The 21,813-nt window shown below is 41.4% G+C and overlaps 2 protein-coding genes and 1 long non-coding RNA gene across 3 annotated transcripts in view; 2 read left to right on the top strand and 1 right to left on the bottom strand.

Moving 5' to 3' along the window:
• The first annotated feature begins 248 nt into the window (after positions 1 to 248).
• On the top strand, positions 249 to 4,483 carry LOC109462692. The gene is made up of 7 exons (XM_019759255.1): positions 249 to 528; positions 1,219 to 1,386; positions 1,954 to 2,135; positions 2,460 to 2,645; positions 3,066 to 3,251; positions 3,614 to 3,841; positions 4,164 to 4,483. The coding sequence occupies exons 1-7, from the start codon at positions 344 to 346 to the stop codon at positions 4,403 to 4,405; spliced, it is 1,377 nt and encodes a 458-aa protein (XP_019614814.1). The 5' UTR covers positions 249 to 343; the 3' UTR covers positions 4,406 to 4,483.
• Positions 4,484 to 6,923: 2,440 nt separating this feature from the next.
• Positions 6,924 to 13,534, top strand: LOC109468263. Its single transcript, XR_002140126.1, has 4 exons — positions 6,924 to 7,109; positions 10,939 to 11,020; positions 11,802 to 11,831; positions 12,800 to 13,534. It is a non-coding gene; the product is annotated as an uncharacterized LOC109468263 (long non-coding RNA).
• A 379-nt stretch (positions 13,535 to 13,913) lies between these two features.
• LOC109466216 (ubiquitin-conjugating enzyme E2 G1-like) overlaps positions 13,914 to 21,813 on the bottom strand; it is a 13,583-nt gene continuing 5,683 nt past the window's right edge. Inside the window, exons 3-6 of the mRNA XM_019763886.1 lie at positions 17,619 to 17,716; positions 16,853 to 17,031; positions 16,262 to 16,372; positions 13,914 to 15,896 (exon numbers count right to left, since the gene is read on the bottom strand). Of these exons, the coding sequence (XP_019619445.1) occupies positions 16,292 to 16,372; positions 16,853 to 17,031; positions 17,619 to 17,716 (358 nt within the window). The 3' untranslated portion in view covers positions 13,914 to 15,896; positions 16,262 to 16,291. The remainder of the gene's footprint in view (positions 15,897 to 16,261; positions 16,373 to 16,852; positions 17,032 to 17,618; positions 17,717 to 21,813) is intronic.

The following is a 21,813-nucleotide window of genomic DNA, read 5'->3' as shown; positions in this document are numbered from 1 at the left end:
CTAAATATAATTGTGTAAGATGTAAGATATTACAGACCGTTTCAAATCATAAGTGTTCACCTATACACAGGAGAACAGTAATCTTAACTCCAATTCGAATGAATTTTCGCCGGACGGCAGAAGCGATTGTTTACGACAGACTTTGGAACATTCCTACTTTGGTGGCCAAAAGTCAAAGGTAATTGATGGTGTTACGTACACAAACCGAAGGTTGTTCATGTCTAGCAATTTCTTTTGTGTGGCCGATCGGGAAATCTACAGAGGATTGACAGTGTGACAACATGGAACAGAGCTGTACGTCTGGAACCGTGGTGTACAGTGTTAAACCAGACATCATGCTATCATGAGTGAGAGTGGTGAACACATACAAGAGGAAAGACCGGGAGAGGAACCCATTTCAACGCAGCTGAGAGATGAAACATCCGAGGAACACATTGAAGACTCTCAGTCGGTTAGCCCTCTGTCATTCAAAGACTTCCTACCCCGGCCTCTAGGAGAACAAGGAAGCTCTGAATACGAGACATTCGGGTAAGTACTGTTTAACTCGTTAGTATATGACGACCATAGAGCCATGTGGAAGAATTGTAGATCAAGGAGGTTAAAATGCAGGGGTGGCTGCTTATGTTACAGGTGTAACAGGCCAGAATGTACCCCTAACTAGATACATGTATTATGAATATAATGTACCCACTAGTAGCTTTATTCTTACCAGGGGTATTCTGTGACCTGCATGCTACACCCACACATCAAACAAACTTATTTCTTTAGAAAGCTTATTTCTTTAGAAATAATGTTTTTTTTTTGCAACAACCTGGGGAAATTTTAAAACCTCCTTGTTCAGATGACAGCAATAGACTTTCTGATATAAGCCATCGACTCCACTTTCCCTGAATTTTCTTCTTTCTCTGTGTATTTTTTTTTTCAATTTGGTCCTACCATTCCCCTTTTTTGTCTGCCATTTTGTTCGATGGGAGGGGAGGGGCAGCTAGACGTTCTTTCCGCAATATATTGTATGTAGTAAATAAATATGTTTGATATATGACGTTACATGTATTTATGGGTGGCGAACTTTGGACGAATTCAGAAAGAAAGTTTACTTGGGGACGGATCACGTTTGATATAGGAGGGGGTGAATAGACGCAAAAGGGCAAATCAGTATTGATCTGAGTGGGGTGATGAGAGTTCAAGGACCAAATTTGTGCATATATTATACTACAGAACTCTGGTAGACCGAGCAAACGCGTTTCTTGAAGACCATCGTCAGTATGACGTCAGGACGTGTGAGACGCTGGAAGTGCAGTACTCAGGGGCCCGGCAGGTGGCGTGCACGGACGTGTCGCTTGTCGGTGGCAGGAGGGACAAGGACCCGTATTTTAGAGGACTCAGGTCAGTCGGCGATGAAGACCACTGTTACACTATGTAGCTAAGACGGTGAAGACACCATATCTTTTGTACGAAGGCCCACAACTACACGTACCTCTTTCACCGCCCTTCCACACCGCGCTGCCAGCTGCAGAAGAGGTGTATGGCAGGTATAGCCCTTGGCAGCGCAGTGTGACAGGGCTGTGAAAGAGGTGTAGCGCAGTGTCGTTGTGGGCCTTTGTACTTTTGAGATATCTTGCTTACAAGCCAATGAAGACAATATCATTGGAGACAGAAGTACAACCACAGAAAATTGCAAATAGCAATCTAGCTATTACTATACTATAGTAGCATATGTACATTTTATTACCATCATGAAAAATGCAGGCATTATCTGTGTGTGTGTGTGTGTGTGTGTGTGTGTGTGTGTGTTGTTTGTTTGTTTGTTTGTTTGTTTGTTTGTATGTATGAGTGTGTGTGTCTTGTGTCCTTGTTTCCGTGTATCTTACTATAACTGACAGTAAGGTTCTAAATATTTCCTGGCCGGAGGTGTGATATCTCCAACTTCTTTTTTGTACACTACGTATACAGACTATGGCTTGTACCGTGCGAGACCCACAGTCCGACCTCGCGGGCTCCACGTATAGGAAAAGTCGATTTTGTCCCGAGGAAGCTGGCAGACGATCTGGCACAAGCCGGTTCCGACCAGTTCGAGCCACTTGGCGAGCTGTTGGGAAGGATGAACGCGTCACTCCGACAGGACCCCATTCCAGGTGCTCATTTCATACTCTTTTTTATGCTTTTCTATGAAATAGACCGATTCCGGACGTCCATCAGCTCAACCAATGAGAAGGTGGCAATTGGCGGTTTCACCAATGAGAGAGTGGCTGCATGACCGTCAAAAAATCGATCCTGAAGCCCCGTTCACCTCCGTGAAAACAATGCATTTTTTTTCAAATATATTTGACGGACATGCATATGAAGCCACTCTCTCATTGGTCGAACCGCTAATTGCCCTTTTCTCATTGGTTAAACTTCTAATTGTGATGGACATTCGGGATAGGTCTATTTAAATGCATTTAAAACTCATTGCACAGGTGAAGTCCTGACAGTGGAGACCTTGGACATGGAGTGTTCTGGGGACGAGACGGACCCCGACTCCTGTAGCTGGCACGAGAACGAGGCTGGGTGCACCTGCTGCTGCAGCTGTCTGCGCAGGACAGTCCACCTGTATGTCATCAGGGTGTTCTACCTGGAGGGGCCACCTGCTGGGGAGGAAATCAGTACGTGTCGATGTACAGATATTTATGGGTAGACTTGGGTGTCGGACGCCATATTGGTGGGGTGGATGGATCCAACATGGCGCTGTTCCAGATTTGGAACGAACGGACAATGATTCTAACTATTAACTTCATTGTCCAGTGCTCTCCCAATTGGCAAGGGCAACAAGAAGGTAAATTTGCAGAAAAAGTGGAAAAAGTGTGAAAAACTTACTTATAACACAGAACTACGATCGCATATACCTCATACCTGGTCCACGCGCCACACGTTCCTTCGAAATCGTGCCCAAGTGCACGTCGGCCAAGCTAGAAACTCCTTGGTAGTTTGATCGCTGGCTTCGTGCCAATATCAGGCTTCAATCTGATTCCGCAAGCTTCGTGTGGAGGCCGTCTAGTTGAGTCTTGTCCTTTTCCGTCCCCCAGCTATGGTGGATTTTGTCCCCCGTGTGGTCCACCCCGCCACGTCATTTATAGACGACCCGATCCTGGAGACCTTCCCCAGACTGACGTCCCAGGCGCGCGCCTGGGTCAGGCACCACCTGGACCGGGGAGGGCGGATCACCAACCTACAGACGGTCAACGTGAAGGCCACCCGGCATGGCATGGCAGGTAACGGGGAAAATCTATTCTTCTCAAAAATAAACACAAAACTCTTTCTGAATTAAAAACTAAACTTTCCTTCCAACACTAGTACTAGGAAGATTTGGAGCTTACCCCAAATTTTTGGCTGACTCTTTCAACCTTGTTCACGGGATGGACCCGTCTACTCTTGGAACATTCCGTTAGAGACATGCGACCGTAGTAGCGGGTCATACATGCCAGATAACTTGTGTCGCCCCCCGGCTCTATCTGTGAGCTCTAATGTAGACCGCCTCCTTCACTCCCCTTGCAAAAAAAAGACTCGAGGATTTTGACAAAACCCTTTCAGCTGTTATTGAGGTGTTTCCTACCGTTCTTAAATTTTCCAACAGATTCCCAGAGATCGTTTTACATCGAGGGCAGTGGACGCGTGCTGTTCGTCCGGACGCTCAGACTGGTGTACGTCAAGCGCGCCCCCTTACAAGACGGAAGAGAAGTGCAGCCATGCGCTCGAACCTTCGCACCGCTGCAACTCAATGAGGACGGCTACCGAACCAAACCACAGTTTCAAACGGTCTTGAAAACCATGGAGGAGGCAGTGCGATGGCTTCGAATCGCAGGTATGAACTTTGGTAGAAACATCAACTAAGGTTCAGGGAAAAGCTAGAGTGTTGTCGAGCTAGAATGTTTTCTCAATTTAGTATGCTCATGATGCCTTGTTGTCCCTTTCTTGCTACCCTGGAAGCCAGACTAGTACCGGGCCGATAGCCGTTTTCCTTCGGCAGCTAGTATAGGGCCTGCCAAACTACCCCCGGGCTCAACTCCCCGTACCGATAATTTAGATAGGCAGGCGAAGGGCTCTTGGCTGCCGAAGGAAAACGGCTAACGGCCCGAATCTAGTCTGGCTCCCAGGGTACTTTCTTACGTCGTTTCTCCCCCCAGATTGCCGTATCATCTCTGCGGAAAGTCTGACCGTCAAAATCCCGCCCAACATCCCCCGCGGCTGGGCTCACCTGGTGGGAAACGAGTCCCTGTGGTGCCGGAACAAGTCGCTAGGGGAGCTGCACCTGGTCATGCTAAGAGTCTACTTTGAAGGGCCGCCAAAGGACGCTGAAAACACAAGTCGGAGTGCTAATATTCCTCCACAGCACGACATGGGACAGTCAAAGTGCATCCTTCTATGAGTGATATATTGTTACTATGCAACATTATATGTCGTATAAATTGTTACCATGTAATATTGTACTTCGCTTTCAAACACTAGTACCATTGCGTGACTGTCACATGCAACTGAACATGCACGTGACACATACATTGTGAAGTCTAGTCCACTGGAGGCCAATAGGTCAAAATGATCGATTGCTTCTGTTGTCTAAAAGGTAATTCACAAGTTCAAAGTTAGTCTGAGTACGCGTAAGTGCAGATATGACATTTCTAAACATTTGTGGGGGCCTCAAATGATCGATGTAGATGGCATTTCAAAACACTAGACTAGCGGAAAAGAGCGTAGTAGCACGTGCTTGAGGATAGTATATCTATATTTTTGGCTTGTGAGGAAACATTGTCAAAGCACGAATGGACTCTTATCCATATATAGGTTGGTCCTCGTGGGGCAAAATACACCGATAAGAGCTGCTTGTGGCGCCAATTCACGTCAAAATCGATCAATCCAAATATATTTGTGACTGCGTCATACGCAGAGAAGTGTTTGACAAAACTGCAGGATTTTCAAAGCCAATTTTCTGGTCATATATATTTTCAACGTAGTTAGTTGAATGGATCCTATCACAGAGCGTACTGGTATCTGTGAGGCAAAAATGCAATATATCTGATGCCATGCCGGAATATGGATGGCAGATAAATATGAAGAGAGGAGACAAAACAAGGCTCTGATTTATTGTTTTGTCTTTTACTTTGATGCAGAGATGCATTTCATTCCTTTTATATGCCACGTTCACGGAGTCAAAACCATTTGTACAATGATTGAAAACTTTTATTTTTCAGTGACAAATGGATGTTGTAATAGTTAGCAGTAAACATAGCACAATATAGGTATCATTTCTTGTTTAACAAGGTTTATGATGTCAACATTTGAAAATGTAGAAACCTTGTTTTTTTGTGCCTGCCTTGTATTTTTTCGCCCTATCGCATTAGATTTGGAGTCTGCGGAGGATGCCATCGATCCATAAAATTTACTTGCAGTGGCCTTAGCTTAGCCAAAAACGTAACCATTGTCTCATGGTTCTAAGCCTTCATAGCGCGACTGGTGTAATCCCTTGGTACACAGGATTATTTACTGTGACGTTTCATCTCCCAGGCAACCTGTTCAAAACTAAGACTCTTAAGAGTGGCCGAAAGGCTTATAAGTAGATTAAGGTCAGTCTAATAATGTATGTAAAACGTATCAGGAATTCGAAGAATGTGGTTTGCGAACTGAGGATAAGAAGGGGCTAGTGATATAATAATAGTAATAACTCTATTTCTACATGAGGTTCTTATGTACCCTACCGATTGAGTTATTTTCAAGGACAGATTCCGTTCGGTTTCTTAATTGGCGAGGCGTTAATTCAATCATAGTCGGTAACACTGCGGACCCTATCGTACTCTCCAAGCAGAGGTTGTGGGGGAATGATCGTTAGCTTTTTATATATGGCCGTTTTTTTGTCGCTACGACCATCGGTGGCCGGCGACCTTCTCTGGCTAATGGATACTGTCTTGCCACCGAAAGGGATCTGCTTGGAGATTACCTATCGGGGGTGTGCCTGGTAGCGAGTCGGTCCGTGTCTCTATCTGCTTCCTCCATCTTCCTCCTTTCCAGACTCGGAAGATCGATGTTTTGGACGGGGGCCGATGTGGTTCCTGTGTGATAAATACTCAAGGGTAAGTCTACAGTCCAGGCAAACTTCCGCGGGAATTCACTAGGCGGTTCTACACCTACACACGTGCACCGGATGATAGTACGTGTTGAATAGCCTCTACCATGCTTCGGGAGGTGGCTGGAAAGAGTAAAAATGGCCAAATAGAGAGATAGCATGCCAAGGGAGCTGGTCTGCTGGAGAGAACAGTTTGCCGCTCGTTTGCTCTACTTTTCCAGCCGCTTCCCGAAGCCTGGTAGAGGCTACATGTTGATGCCATTGAAACGGGGTGCTACAAAATGGCAGTAAATGTCAATATCAGACAGATTTTATAGTGCAGAAGATTATTTTCTATTTCGCCCTGAAATTATATTGGATGCCTTTAAGAACACTGAACTTTCTTCACTCTACCACCTGTGCTTGTTTTTCTAGCTAAATTTAAAGACGGCAAAGCTCCAAATAGCAGTGAGCTGGCCGAGACGTGTCGTGCGCGCGCTAAAAGGTTATCATCCAACCTATGACGTCAGTACCACCGACTAAAACAACCTCCAATCAAAGCACTCCACGGTTGCCATAGCAACACCGCTCTTAAGCAGATTGACGGACACCCAATCATTAATCAGCATGGGGCAGACCAAAAACGTATGGGGTGAAATTTGTAAAAAAAAAATGCTGCAGAGTACATAAATACAATGGAAACACATTAGACAGTTTGCATACATAAAAAAGTATGAATCCTACAAAAAATATATAGTGAAATTACGTTTTATCATAATTGATCGCAGATTATGCTCTGATATTTTTTGCAAACCCTCCCCTTCCGCTATCATTATTGGTTTGCCCCTAGCCGGCCAGGTGACGTGTTTGTTGGCGGTTGAGAGAAGCGCGCGGCTGCCGGAGTCACAGAGCACATTTCAGGTCTGCCCCGGTGGAGTGACAGCTAGAGCCGTACGACACACACAAGACCCGAGGTGGTTCAACATTCTCACTTCTACTAAACACCGAACAGGAAAACACACTTCTCAACATGAAGGTAAGACTCCTCTGAAATAACTGCGTTTAAGTCTGTGTTACTCTAAAACGTGGCAAGGCTGACTTTCTCCTAGTCGCCATGTACTCATTTTGACGTTGCGTATTTTATAGCAGCCCTCGACAAAGATACGGTAAGCTCTCTCTCGAAAATGTATCTACCTCTCACCATACGATAACCTAAGAACAAGATTGTATACAAGATTTGCCGCATGAATTTTTTCATATTTTCGTCAATTTCTTTCTATTTTTATTGAGCGCTAGACATAAATGAAATTTTTTCTACGTGTATTTTTTGGCCGCCATGGCAGACCTATCAGTCTAAGGTATACATAACAATGGGCGCTGGCGAAATGGCGGGCGCGTTTTTTTTTCTTCTCTGTGTGGGAGGCGGAAATGCGTCTGAGAGTGGAACTTCAGTTCGCAGAAAACACCCCCTACAGAGAACCACTTGTTGATTCAAGTATTAATACATGTGACATATCGATCCATGCAGTATATACGCGCGGCTTAGAGGCATCCAATGCGATTTCAGGGCGGTAAGACAAAACAAAATATTCTGGATGAGGAAATTTGTCTGGTATTTTCATTTTCTGATATTTATGAGTATGATGATGTTTACTGCCATTTCTTAGCACATTTTTGTCATCATTGCATGCTTCAAGAGTTTTAAATAGCCCAAAAACAATTTACGTGAGGTGTTTCTTTATTTTTTGGGTACCACCCATAAATAGCTAGAACCAGCCTACGATACAAAACAAGCAACCGTTTTCCGTCAGTAGTATCGCATGTTTGCTTCACAGATATCCCTACGCTATGGGATAGGATTGATTCAACTTACTACATTAAAAGAATGGCCAGAAAATTGACTTTGAAAATTCAGTTTTGCCGCCTTAAAATTACATTGGGTGCCTTTAAAGTACGCATAATCCTATATCAGACTCATATTCAAAACTAGCGCTAGACTACGCATCCTCAAAACTCCGACACCGTGAAATTCTGCTTTCCACGTATTTTAAGGATAATGTTAAAATTTCTTTTTTTTTTCACCGCGCGGCGCTCCTCAATATTAATATCAGACAGGTATCATATGTATCATTGTAATTTTTATCTTAAATATGAGCGTATCGTCATCACTTGGGAGTATTGCGTTGCGTTGATTGCAGATTTCTGATTGAGTAGAAGGTTAGATGGTACGATGAAATATCATGTCAATAAATAATATATAATCACGTCGCTGTTTTGCAAGATTGAGTTACAGCTCCGAAGAATGTTTCATTACAAGCACTCGATCGCTGGCTTAGGTTCGCAAACAATTCTTGAAGTGTTCGATACAAGGTCTCTTAAATATTAATGTGTTTCTATATATGGAGAAATAGACGAACAAGTATTCTTAACCATATGCTATGTTAGATTATTCGTTATTTTAGAGGGAAAACTTTTCGCAAATGTATTGGAGAAAAAGAGACCGCACGCGTCCTTGAATGTAACAAAAATAGGATACTGTTGATTGTATTCAACAGAATGAAGGTATCGGTCTAGGAGGTATACTGTGAGGTGGTTTAGGGTCGTTGTTTGTCAGGTATATGACTCCTGTAGCCGTGCCAGGTACAACATGTACCCTGTTGACTCCACAATACATGTAAAAGGCCATAAAACATCGAGTGTTCTCCACCGTTGTGACAACCACTGCACTGTTTGAGTATTTGAGCTCACTTCCTCTTTTGTATTACAGCTGTAGATCTTGACCAAGCAGAAGTACATATATACGTGCGTGGTCACGATTCTCTCTAGTTCTAGCGACGTCGGCATGGTAGAAGTTTCGAGGCTGGTTTACGCGTCCCGTCTGTTAGCATGGCTATCCTATAGCGTCTACCAGGGGAGTGGCTAACTGTACTCCTTTAGCAGGCCAAGGAGATTTAAGTGGACCAATTCCCCTGGCAGGTTATATGTCGTTTTGGGCCAATTTCCAGCCGCCGTCTGAAGCCTGGTAGAGGCTATGGTTATCCAGCCTACACAGTCTATTTTTGTCTCGCCATCACATGGTCTGCATGTGCGTCGTACACGCAAGCTCAACTCATCAATATGCAGAAGTTAGAACCAGTTTCACAGGACCTACACTGAGCTTTGTTTTCGATCTCCCACCTGCATTTTACAACATATACTTTAGGGCGGTGTCTCGGGTATACGTCTAGGGTTGGGCACGGGCTCTTGAGATTGCAATCTAGCAGTCTACTGTGTAGGAAGCTGGTAGTCTCCAAGCAGAGGGTTGGGCTTATTTTTGGCGCGTTTATAAGGCTTTTTTTTGCACTGGTTTCTTTTTTTTTACACCAACTCAACCCATAAAAAAGATACAGGTGCGAAAAAGAAAGCCAAACGCCAAACATCCAATAAATGAGGCCAAATCCAAACCTCTGCTTGGAGAGTAGGACGCTGCACGCAAACAGGAAAATAGTATCAGAGAAGATTTTTGCCGAATAAAAAAAACGTCTTACGGAAACGGGAAGAACTACCCAAACGTGTTCTAACGGAGAACATATTTTTGGCCCAACGACACATCATACGAGAGTTGCTTGGAAACAGCCCAGCGAGAGAAACGCAGCAGACAATGCCGGGCCCGATTAGTCTGCCGCCCAGGCCGCTATGTCAATATTAACGACCCAGTTTGTACTGGAAGCTCCGCTTAGAGAGCTCGAGCTGCAATAATCTTTTACCGATTTATTCTGTATATCACCCAGGGTAAAAGGGGAACAGGTGCCGGCGGTTACACTGCCCTTTGTGCGAACTAGAATTGAGAAATGAGCATGATTTTTGTGTTGTTGGAAAGGTGCCAAAGAAATATGAAAGGTGTAGAAAATAATTCATTCCTATTTTTGGCTGTGAATCTTTAGTACTAGGCCTAGGGACACGTGGCCTAATTACCAAGGCGGTTACATTTTCCTAGAAATATGGCTGTCCTCTAAAGGACATTATTGGAAAATCTTTTAAAGCTGTAAGTCCGACATTGCCGGAGTTGGTAGAAGGGGTTGCTGGGAAAATATTCAAGCAGATGTATTGTGCGTTTTCCAACGAATCGCACCTCTCCTGATCTGCCAGAGCATTCAGTAAACGTTACAATATTCTTTCCTACATCTGCTTGGAGACAATCGTGTTAGAAAAAAGATTGTTCCGCTCGAAAAACCCGTCAGTTCTGTATCGGCAGCTGCGTACTTTTAGCCTCTCCATCACATGTCCACTAGACCGCGCAACCCCCTTAAACAGCCTCTTGATTCGTCCTGAATACGTAGTTGATCAACTGTATTTGCGTTGTTAGTTACTAAATACAAGGGCTAGAAAACACTTCAACACGGTGCATTGTCCGGCCGGATTTCTAATGGGACTATTGAAACATCCACTGCGCGAAATCGCATCTTTAAGCACAAATTAAGCCATGCGTAAATCTGCATGTAATTTAAGAAACGGATTCTTTACGGGTGTTTTAAAGTGAGCGAAAAGAACAGATTTTGTGGAGTGATTGTTCAACATCTTGTTACAACAACTTAGCCATTCAAACCAACAACGGCCAGAAAAAGCTTGAAAACACGAAAGATTGCCCAGGTAACGGAAATACCAAGTCTCATCTGGGCCACTTAAGGCATTGAATTACACATGAAGTAGCATCAAAATAACTCAAAGTCAAGTTGAACTTACAAAGTCAATGACCCGATCTGTAACAACGGAAACTTTGGAGGATCAATATATCTATTTATGTATATAGAGCAATAGGGGGGTTGTCGGCCGACTATTATTATGTCATACTTTATTTATATGGCGGTGTTTTTGTTTACCTGCAGGTTGCTATGGTGATTTTGGGTCTTGCTGTCGTATTCCTGATGGCCTGGACTGCGCATGCCCAAACAACAAATGCGACCGCCGGTAAGTTAGACCTGCACAAGACAAACATTGATCTGCGCATGTCCCAGAAGTTTTTTTTTCATTCACCCACAACTCTGGTATATAATGATATGATATGAATCTTTATTGCATGTTCTTGCCCAGATGGGCTAAATGCACAAGAGGATGTCCAGTATGTAAAACATGAGTATTTCACACTGGTACGCTATATTCTAAATGCAAAGTGCTAGGAATCTATACATTACAATAATACTATAAACTACCTATCATCTACTGTTAGTTGCTCTTTCTTCTCTCTTAATAATAATAATAGCTTAAAAATTTGTGATAAGATCATAAATTTTTGACACTAATTTAAAAACAATCAGAAAAAGGAAGTCTTACATGTGGTACATCTACCATAGAAAATCTTTTTTTCAACTTCTTAAAACAGATGCTTTATTTCTATTAGCGTACCCCTTGAGTAATCTTAGTAGATTTAAGAGGAAGGCGACAGTTCTTAAGGCTCACTGGAGATGACATTGTGTTTGTCCGTTGCTATGGCGATCGCAACGGAGATTTGAGTACATCTTGAGATCTGCAGTAACAAGAAACACCTCTTGAATAGCTTGTCGTGTTACGGTGTTTGTATAGTTAATTCTGAAAAGATGGAGGGGTTGATTTTGTGTGTTTTAAATGTGTAGCTATAAAACACACAAACACATACTAGTAAATGTGTCAGAAACTATGGTAGCAACCATACTACATGCATACCTGCTTTCCTACCTTATAGGATAACGCTTTTGTTCTTTGTTTTTATTAGCTGCGACGACTGCGGCACCCACTACGCCAAGTAAGTGCACTGGCTTTATATATTCTTCTATGATGGACAGAAATCTCTCTGAAACGTCAGAAGGATCGAGGGTAGAGACACCAAACCTGTTACGAAGTTTTGCATGAAGTCAGTTGGCTCACAGTTTGAGATAATGAATACGTTTCAGAGATAAAGAAAGGCGGAGGAATTGATTGAACAAAATCAGAGACTTTGCTATAAAATAGCAAAAAAAAAAGTAGTATCTAAAAAAAAGAAACATAACTCGTGAACAGATGATCATATATTGCTGTTTTGTGATCCCTGGGAAAAGTATGTATATGCAACAACGACGTTTTGCAAAACGTCCTTGGTATATGCAAAATTTCAGGGGGAAATATGTAGCTTGAAATTTTGACGTGAGTGTTGAAAACCAGTGGGCGGAACCAGAGGCAAACAAAAAATACAAAGATATTGAAATATTAGAAAAATTCTTTAGTCAGTACAAAAACCAACACGTTCGCTCTGGCGACTTTTAAAAGACATTTTCACCCGTGAACCTTTCAATACGCGTTCCCGGCGGCATGTTATTGGTGACAATCACAACACGCTATCGTCTGACCTATGCAGACGGTTTTTTGAGCTGCCGGTTCAAGAGACTCCATTAACCGACCACTTAGCGGAGTAATGGACCATATTCAGCCTCCCGGGTGGCACAGAAATGGTCGGGTCTTTGTCGTGACGTCACTTGAAGTCTAGACTGAAGAGGCTTGTGGGACAACGTTTGGGAGTATATGACAACTCTACTGTGGGCAAACCAGGCTAAACGAAAATGCAGCACACTAGCCTGGTCACCAAACCTATTTGAGCTGCCGAGTGTATAAAATTTGCAGAGAGCTAGGACCAAAGGAGACTCGGCAGCTAAAATAGGTTTGGCTCGAAGTATTTCGGCAAATTTACGTTGTACACCGATCAAGAAAACAGTGTGAATATCTAATCTTTTTACACAGGTGGTGCGGAAACCGTTGTGGGCGCAACCACTCTGCTGATGGGGGCCCTCCTCCTCAACGCCGCTCGCGAGGCCCTCGGCTGGTGAAAGAGCTGCCTGGTCAACGGCGCCGCCTAGTGGACATATTGTGTAGCTGCAGTCCGACTGCAGTGGAAGGATGTCCGCTTGGTGTCTATGAGTTCTACACTATTTTCTATATATTACAGCAAGTTTGACATGTAACGCCATGTGTGCATGAGAACGGTGTTGACAATCTTCACTATTTCGGTACAATCGTTTGTGTGTCTTACAGAAAATGGGAGCAAATGAAGGCCAGAGGAAAACTTCCTTTGGCCCGAAAAGCTCTCCTTTTGCTGCTTGAAGAATCTTTTTTTGTGAACATGAAAATATTGTGTAGAAAGGAACTGATTTTTGTTGTTGACGTGCTTTGTACTAAAATCTATTAGAAGATTGATTATTGGTGAGCATTTTTTGACAAATTCAATCAAACATACCGCACTAACTTAACTGTGTAAACTTTATATAACACTGTCAACATGTGTTTCATCTATACCTGAGTGAAAATCTTATAACATAGAAAAAATATCAATCAAGTAACTATTCACAGATCTTTTGACAGGAATTTGGATATTGTACAAGACCTTGAGTCAAAAAAAAAGTTATGATGTGCGAGTGGCCTTGTCACACTGGGGGACAACACCATGGTGTGATGTGTTTGTGTATCTTTTGGAAATAAAAAAAATAGGATCACCTTCATGTATTGGTTCCTTTGTATGTATGCACTTGAGTTTAGCCATCAAGTCAAGGTCTTTCCTGCACTAAATTGTGCATAAGGCAATGCCCACCTCAGTTTGTATAGCCCTTGGGCCACACAACTTGAAATTAATATACAGCAGGGGGCTAGTCCACTTGTAATGTGTGTGTGTGGTTAAACTCTAATGCTGAGACCTCTGAAGAAAAAGTATGTAAAAGTCTTTTGACTTAGAATAGAAAGGTATTAAAAATCACAACCTACCTACCAATGTAAAGCATTCACACACTCAACCATTGCACTTGTTGGACTTAAGCCATAGTACTACTACTTCATCAGAAATAATGACCACAAAACGACATTCTTTAACAAGGTTGATTTGACGTTTTTTTCAAGATGCATCATAACACACCCAATTTTATCATATAGTGAACACAGTTTGTAGTGTATAACATCTATTCTGCTGGAAGTACTAACAATATATCCACTAACACAGCTACACAGACGCTGCCAACGTTTTCTGCAAGTGGTAACCAAGTTCACCCCTAAAATATGCACTACAGCTAAGATCATCCCTTGGGTTGGAAGCGCAGTTATAACGTTGATCAGAAGAGGGTGCTAGGAAACTACAAAGCTAGCTAAATACTGTTTACCACTTGCAGAAAACATCTATACAGTCATATAATAATACACGGTGCATGTCAAATGAGCTCAGCTTGGATTAGAAAGCATGAGAAGACCAACAAAGAAGAGGAAAAGGGAAACAAGAACCAAACTTGATTAAGTGCGCTTTTATACAGCAAAAAAAAGGTGCAAGCCGGCAAAGGAGACTGCAAAAAGAATAAATTTTTTCCAACTGAAAAAAAAAGTTTTGTATACTATCTGCCATTCTTCATTTCATACCACCAATGCCCACAGAAATGCCAATTAGAACTGTTCTTTCCTTGGGAGTCTATATCCAGACAGAGGAAGGCTGGTGTTCCATACTGTTTTTGGATAGTTGCATAGTTGTGTGTCACAGAAAACTCTCTACTTGCAACCTATCGTTTGAGAGCCATCTCCTACCATAGCAACAAAAGTAGGCAGCTTGCAAAAAAAAGCATAGGGGAAGAAGTGCAAGAACCAAACGTACAGTAGGAGATATCTGACAGAAAGGGAAAGAAAGAAAAGGTAAATGAAGACACTGCGAATGTCGCATTATGTACATACATAGGTCGTAGAAATCGAGCACTTTGTTTACAAGTACGACAAACAGTTAGTATCAGAGTTGCTGTATAGTTGATCGTACAGACCAGTTCCTGGTGAGGGTGGGTATCTCACCAGTGTTCCTAGTGGAGATGGGTCTCTCACCAGGGTTGTCATACAGGTGTACATCTAAACGTGGTCTTTATAACAGTCCAACCTTCTCTTCCTGTGGTTTTAGGATGTTATTTCTCCCTTTCCTAGTGGTAGAAGCGTGCCAGGCTATTGTAACTGTCTAAATCATGCACAGCCACAGCGAGACTATCTCCTCAAAGGCCCCAGGTAGGTATCTGCACTGTCTGCTGCAGAATTTGTAACATGTGATAAGAGAATTCACTGCCTCTTGCTTGCTAGTCAAGTTGCACTGCAGTCAAATCCAGTCCTACTGTAACAAAATTAGGTGCTTTTTGCAAAGAATTTGGTAGTAGTTTGAGCACATAATTGATTTTTCTAGAGGTTGTGAACCAGAATAGTCATTTTTTTAAATCTGGGTACAGTCAAATTTACTGCAGAAAGCACCAGCTTGTGTTACAAGGTTTTAACCAACTAAGCGTAGACCATTGAATTCTGGTTCACGGTGTTTCAAATTGCCAGCAGTGTAAGTATCAGCATAGTTACACGAGCCTGAAAAGTACCAGACCTCAACGAACATCCCCTCTGCATTCCAGGGTGATTCCAGCTAAACTAACATCTGTTTTTGTTTTTATTTATTTATTTACTTACTTATCCACACTACAAGTAGAAGGTACACCACGTACAGACTAGACATCTTCCCCCGAATGCTGAGAGAGATTTCCCTGAGATCAGAAGAAAGAAGGATGCGTCGATGGTTGATTACTTATTATTTGATTCACAGACTAAAACGTACTCCATACCTAACGTTGTACTACCATCCCATGCAGGCTTATATTGAGTTTCAGGTGATGATGCCAGAGCTACATTTTTGTCGAAGCTCTGTCTGTAAGTTTATATGATGTTGTTATAACTGTTTGGCTGCACGGGATGGCGGTAGAGCTAGAGTGGTCCAGACGATATACAGGTAAGTGTTGGTGTAAGAGCCGGAAGCCATGCCTTCATCAGAGCTGCAACAGTCCCTCTGCATTACCTATCACAGAGAAAAACAGAGAAAACATGAAAAAGTGGATAAGTCTAGACAGCATTCTTTACAGGAAAATTCAAGAAGAATTCGGAGGCTTCAGACCTCCATGAAATATTTAGATCTAAACAGACGGACATGCACACAAAGTCACACACACACACAAATACAGACATACCAAAAACAATACCTCAATTTTTCATGGAGGTAAAAAACTCCCTAAGGAAAATGTATTCCTCCAAAACGAATGTTTTGACATCAGAGACATTCCCCCATTTTCTGCTTCAAGTGAATATCATACTTTTGCTATCAAACTCAAAGATTTGGATTTCTTCAAGCCAGTTATGTTGAAGCCTAGTTAGTTGGTCTCTCACCTTCACAATGTTAAAAAGATGGAGATTGACCTAGACACTCTCTTGACTTTTCCTCACACAGCGCCTGACCTTCTTCTTAAATTCTCCGTTGTAGTCTTCCCGCCAGTCTTTCTGTGGAGGGCAAGAGGAACACAAAAAAGTCACGCTATTTCCAAAGACCTTAGTCATAACGCCCATGGTAGTGGAATTTATGACTAAGTAAGTCAGTAAAAAAGATCCAATGTTAAAATTGTTATACCCAACACACAGACCATTACAACAGCTATCTACACATTTGTTCTAAACCTACAAAGTAAATCCAATTTGTCAAATCAAAAGGTGATCTAAGACTATTTCCTGAGAACGGTGAAAGAGGCTATTTACATCAGGGCCCATCTCCCTTCACTTAACCGCGACGGGGGCTGACATAGTCTACCAGATACCTCTGACCCAGTGTTGATGTCACACTTCAGAGAAGACACGTGACAAGCCTCACTGGGTCAGTCTACTGAGGAAGACCAGAGTGACTGGTCGAAAGCTATACTAGGTGAGAGAACTTCTTTGTGTTGGAGCAAAAGTTTTAACTTGAAACAAATTGGACGAGTGACTCACAGCAGCATCAACATTGGCTGGTGACTCGTCGTTGGGATCTGCGAGCATGGAGATGACGCTCATGATGATGGACTCTACTGTGTGGATAGGCAGCCACCGCTCGCTGGCGTCCTCGTAACCGTACTTATCCTCACCAGGCTCGTGCAGGATGGAAATGCACACCTCCCCGTTCTTCTCAACTGGGATGGAAACACATGGTATCTTTCACTATTGTGTTTAAAGACCAAATGACACCAAAAAAAGTCTGTAAAATACATATACAAAAGTATACATACAATATAGTCACTTGAAGTTTGTTTCAATCATGTTGACTGAGAAATTGAATCTGTATGGGCATCCAAAGTCCATTTTTGGAGATGCTCTGGCAGGCTTCCCAATCGCACACCTCAGGCATCTCTTTTTGCATCTCTATGTTTTATTTTTGCATTTCTGTGCTTTTTCCTGAGCTGATGTCACCCTGTGATGTCAGGACACCACCCAGCAGCACCATCTAGTTTTAGCAGGAAGTACTGCAGTCTACTTGTTACAATACTGATCACATGTACACACATGTACATCTGATTGTATAGAAACATTCTAAACAGTCACCATCCCTGGTAAATGTTCAATTAGTACTAATAGTACCTACTCTTATAAATGTAAGTGCACGTTTTCATACATGTTTCCTGAAAATACAAATATTACAATGTACACATCTGGGCAGCTATGCATATTTGAGGTATAAGTTGAACTAGAACATGAGAAGAGTGTTGTTGTCAGTACTGACCATTTGGATGCCAGATCTCAGAGATGAACTTCATCTTGGGTGGTTTCTGTGGGTACTCCTTAGGGAAGTACAAGTGGGCCTTGAAGAAGCCACCCTCACTGCAAAACAAAAGGAGATAAAAAACATTATTTCCTCAACACGTGGAAACCTACTAAAATATTTGGGTGCACTGGTGCACGTATAGAAAAAATTGGGTGCACAGCTCCAATTTTGGGTGCACTAAGGTGCACATGCACCCAGTATTTTGAGCCCTGACAGTGCTAGTAATGCAAAAAGATGCAAATTTATTATATATAATACAACTTGTTCCAATCACAGCATCTTCAAGTTTCCATTTCCTTACTGCTTGTAACAATCAATCTAAGCACACTATCTCATAAATAAAGAACACAAAATGAAGCCGTAACCTAATTTTTACTGTTCCCCATCCAATCTGCTAATGGATAGACAGTTTTTACTTGAGTGTCAAGATTTTAGCACAAATAATATATAGACTCCTGTTTCAGAGATATTTCTGATAAACTTTATGATTTATGTATGACCTTTACTCCTGAAAATTATTGAGGAACTGCAGTGACATTTTTAAATGAAGGTCCACAAAACAAGTCATTAATTAGACTATAGTGTTGCCCAAGTGACAGCATTAAGTCAGATAGAGTCAGAGTTTACAATAAATCAAAAGTATTCCATACAAGAAAAACCCATTGCCAGAGATCACCCTGTGATTGCTCAAAACTTCAGGTCATACCAAAGAAATTGGAGGGTACAAAAGGGGTTGGCAGGAAACTGGTAAAAGGGTTTATTTCTTAGGCGCTTTCAGTATTTTCAAAAAAAAAATCAGATAATGTTGACTTTTAAAGCATTCTTGATGAAAAAAAAATTCAATGATGCTATTATGACAAACAAGACAAAAAGGGGAAAATATATTGTTACTTCCTGCCAAAGTTATATTAATTTTATACAGCACTGTGATAGGTCTGACAAATGATCATATCTAGCTACCATGAATAAATGATATCTTGCAAAACAGGATGACAACATGGTGAAAGAAGAGACATGGTACAAATGTAGACATAACCTGTCACCGTGGACAGGAAAAAAACAAGTCCTTCAGGAAGGAAGGAGACACAGACTGCTCGCCAACGCGAGTCACAACAGTTCAGGACTAAAGTGGTTTGTTGTTGTACATTCTCAAGTCTAGTTCAAGTGGAGGGGGCTAGTCTCTCAAGTTCACCCAAGTATGTCAGCATTTTATAATTCTGGTAAACTGCTATTTCACCTAGTGCCACATAATATGGATAAGAGACCATGTTTTACATACAAATACTGTAAAATGTGTGTAAATTAATCTATTTCTGTTGCGATTTAATTTCCCAGTAGAAGGGAAAGGGAGCTTTTTGCCTTGTTTTGAGTTTGCAGGTTGAAACAATTCTGTAGTACAGTTGTACAATGTAATACTAATACATTTCAAATGCATATTCAAGGTCTCATGAATTTGTGCTAGTTACCACAAAAAAAAACACAAGTGAACACTTCAAGATTTAGAGAGGTATCAATACCTGTCACTATCCCATAGTTAGAATAGCATTTCTGAAACAACATACTTTACATGTATGAAGCTGTATTCAATAAACATAACAAAAATCTTCAGGTCTGTACCTAAGCTAACTTGTCTAGTTATTCCATCTATCTATCCTCTGTAGTGACCACCATGAGTAATGAAGTCCCTGCCCTCCTTAAACCTGATTGCTACAACTCAGCTAAATGGAAATACTGATTGGTACATGTAGAACTAGATCATCTAAGTCTAATAAATCAACTGGTGCCAAACAACAGACTATAGACTCATAATATCATACGATACTATATTACAGAAACATTGTAGATCATACACAAAAAAATGTAAATCTTTTGGTCCAACTCATAATGAATTACAAACAAATAACATATATTCTAGTATTGATAGAACCAAACATGATAAATCTTAATTCTCTTGTCAACAAATGGGAAATGAATAAGTATTACTCGCATTAAATTAACATTCGATTTCAAGACACCACCTGCCTTTCTGCACCAATAATTGGTTACCACAATTTCGTATTTTTTTTTCACCAACAATATATTGGTTAAGAGATTATGTAGCCAGCAGTTTACACAGAACAATTATATAGCAACATTTTCTCTGCTTTCAAAAAGAAACTGAGTCTTTTCACATTTTTTTCACAGTTCACAAATTCCCATTCATCTGACAGTAGTCCTTTCAGTAGTATATAACTTATAAGCCCTGAGGGATATGATAAATGATATATGAAGCAGATAATATTGTATCAGCTGGGAGCCAGCTGTGAAGTCATATACAACCTACTGGGACAAAAATGGAGCACCCTATTTTTAAAAACCCTCAGTTCATCTTTCTGTCATTTGTCAAATGTCATTGTCAATTGACGGAAAAAATTTTGCCCAATCTGTCATTTTGGACGGACAAACATTGGTGTGAAAAATATGGAAAGCAATGTCAATATACCAGGCTTACCACCAGAGAAAAATTTTCACATCAAAATGCAGGAAATAGCATTTCAGAGAGGGTCAAGATTTCAAAATTTTCCCAGGGAAGTATGCCCCAGGACCTCTTAAAATTGTCTGACATTATGTCAAACAAGTAAAAAAAATTGAGATGACAGAAAAAAAGGCTGGCTAGAACACTGCCTCCTCTAGGCTAAGGAGACAATGAATATGTTGTTTTTTTTCTGTTTTGAACATTTTGTTCTTTTCAGGGCTCCTATGAATATCAGAAACACATTACGACACACACAATAATATGGTAGGATGGCTTCCATCCAATCTACACAAGGACATGCACTGGTTAACAAAGCAAGAGTTGCCAATCCATCCAAGAACAACAGGATTCAAAACAAACTGTTTTAAACATAGTTTACTGACCAATGTCAAGGTTGGTACTGTGATTGTGTGAACTGGGAACTGGGCTTTACTTCCAAGAAACTCTTCAGCTAGGTATTCCTAGAATCCTAGTAGCAGTAGTACAGTTTCTGAGGCCTGGTGTATCTCATTGGCCCTGAGCCATGACACCCCCTCCCCCCTGAGTCCCCATGTAATTACTCGTAGGAACAGGGACACTCCATACATGTACCAAGGGATAAACCATCAATGAAACAGGGAGGGTATCAAAAAAGGTTATTACAGATTTTCTATAGAAAATTTAATGTGCAGAATTATTTATTCCAAACTTTTACTATGGGTCTAACACTTGATGCTGAAAAACAGGATTCTTTTCCAGCAAGTGTTCATAATAACATATTATTAGTATGAAGTTTTATGCTTATTATACATGATATATTATGGCAAAGCCTGGCAAATTACCTACAATCATCAAAGCTCCAAATACCAACATTTGCCACCTCTAACAAATTGGCCTCTATATTTTAGACCTTATCCATGTTTACCAATGGAATATTGTCACAGTTATTGAGACTATAGTTTACAATATATTGATGATGTCGGCATTTTCTGTGGTACAGTAACCTTGAGCGATCATGGCCTGACCATTCTTACGTGCCGTGCTACCGGCACGCATTCATGATATTGTATTGATCTACGCAGAGCTGTTGCCAGCATTCACTGAGGAACAACTCTTTCACATTGTTGTAGACAGGGCTCAAAATACTTCTTTCTGCATATACCTGCACTGGTGCAGGTAACTTTGAAAATTACCTGCACCAGACAAATTTTATCTACACTACTCAGACTAAAAAGTACATGTATGGATCATACTAAAAACTGTTCAAAAACCATTGCCATTATTTTTTCTATACTCCATAAGTAGAAACAGTCAATGTTGCAAATAAAAATCCACATACACCTACATATATTATATATATAAACCAGAAACCCAGTACATGGACCAATGCAGGTTAGGGGCAGGTACACAGAATCAGGGCTCGAAATTAACATTGTCCCAGTGTCAAATGACACTAAATTTTCAGCTTGGGACAATTTGAATTACGTTTTGGGACAACTTCGGGCAATTGGAAAATTCTGAGACCATCCACGTCATTTAGGAACACAATCCATCCACTAAGGTGTATGCTTCCAGTGTTTTGAGCCCTGTCTAGATGTTGTTATGCTGATAGTCACAGGTATCAGCGTTAATAGCTTACCCTGTCTCATCACTTCAGAT

Source organism: Branchiostoma belcheri, unplaced genomic scaffold (genome assembly GCF_001625305.1).
Source record: "Branchiostoma belcheri isolate BF01 breed outbred unplaced genomic scaffold, Haploidv18h27 scaffold1, whole genome shotgun sequence".
In the NCBI taxonomy this organism is placed as follows: domain Eukaryota; kingdom Metazoa; phylum Chordata; class Leptocardii; order Amphioxiformes; family Branchiostomatidae; genus Branchiostoma; species Branchiostoma belcheri.
This window is presented reverse-complemented; position numbering and strand designations above follow the sequence as displayed.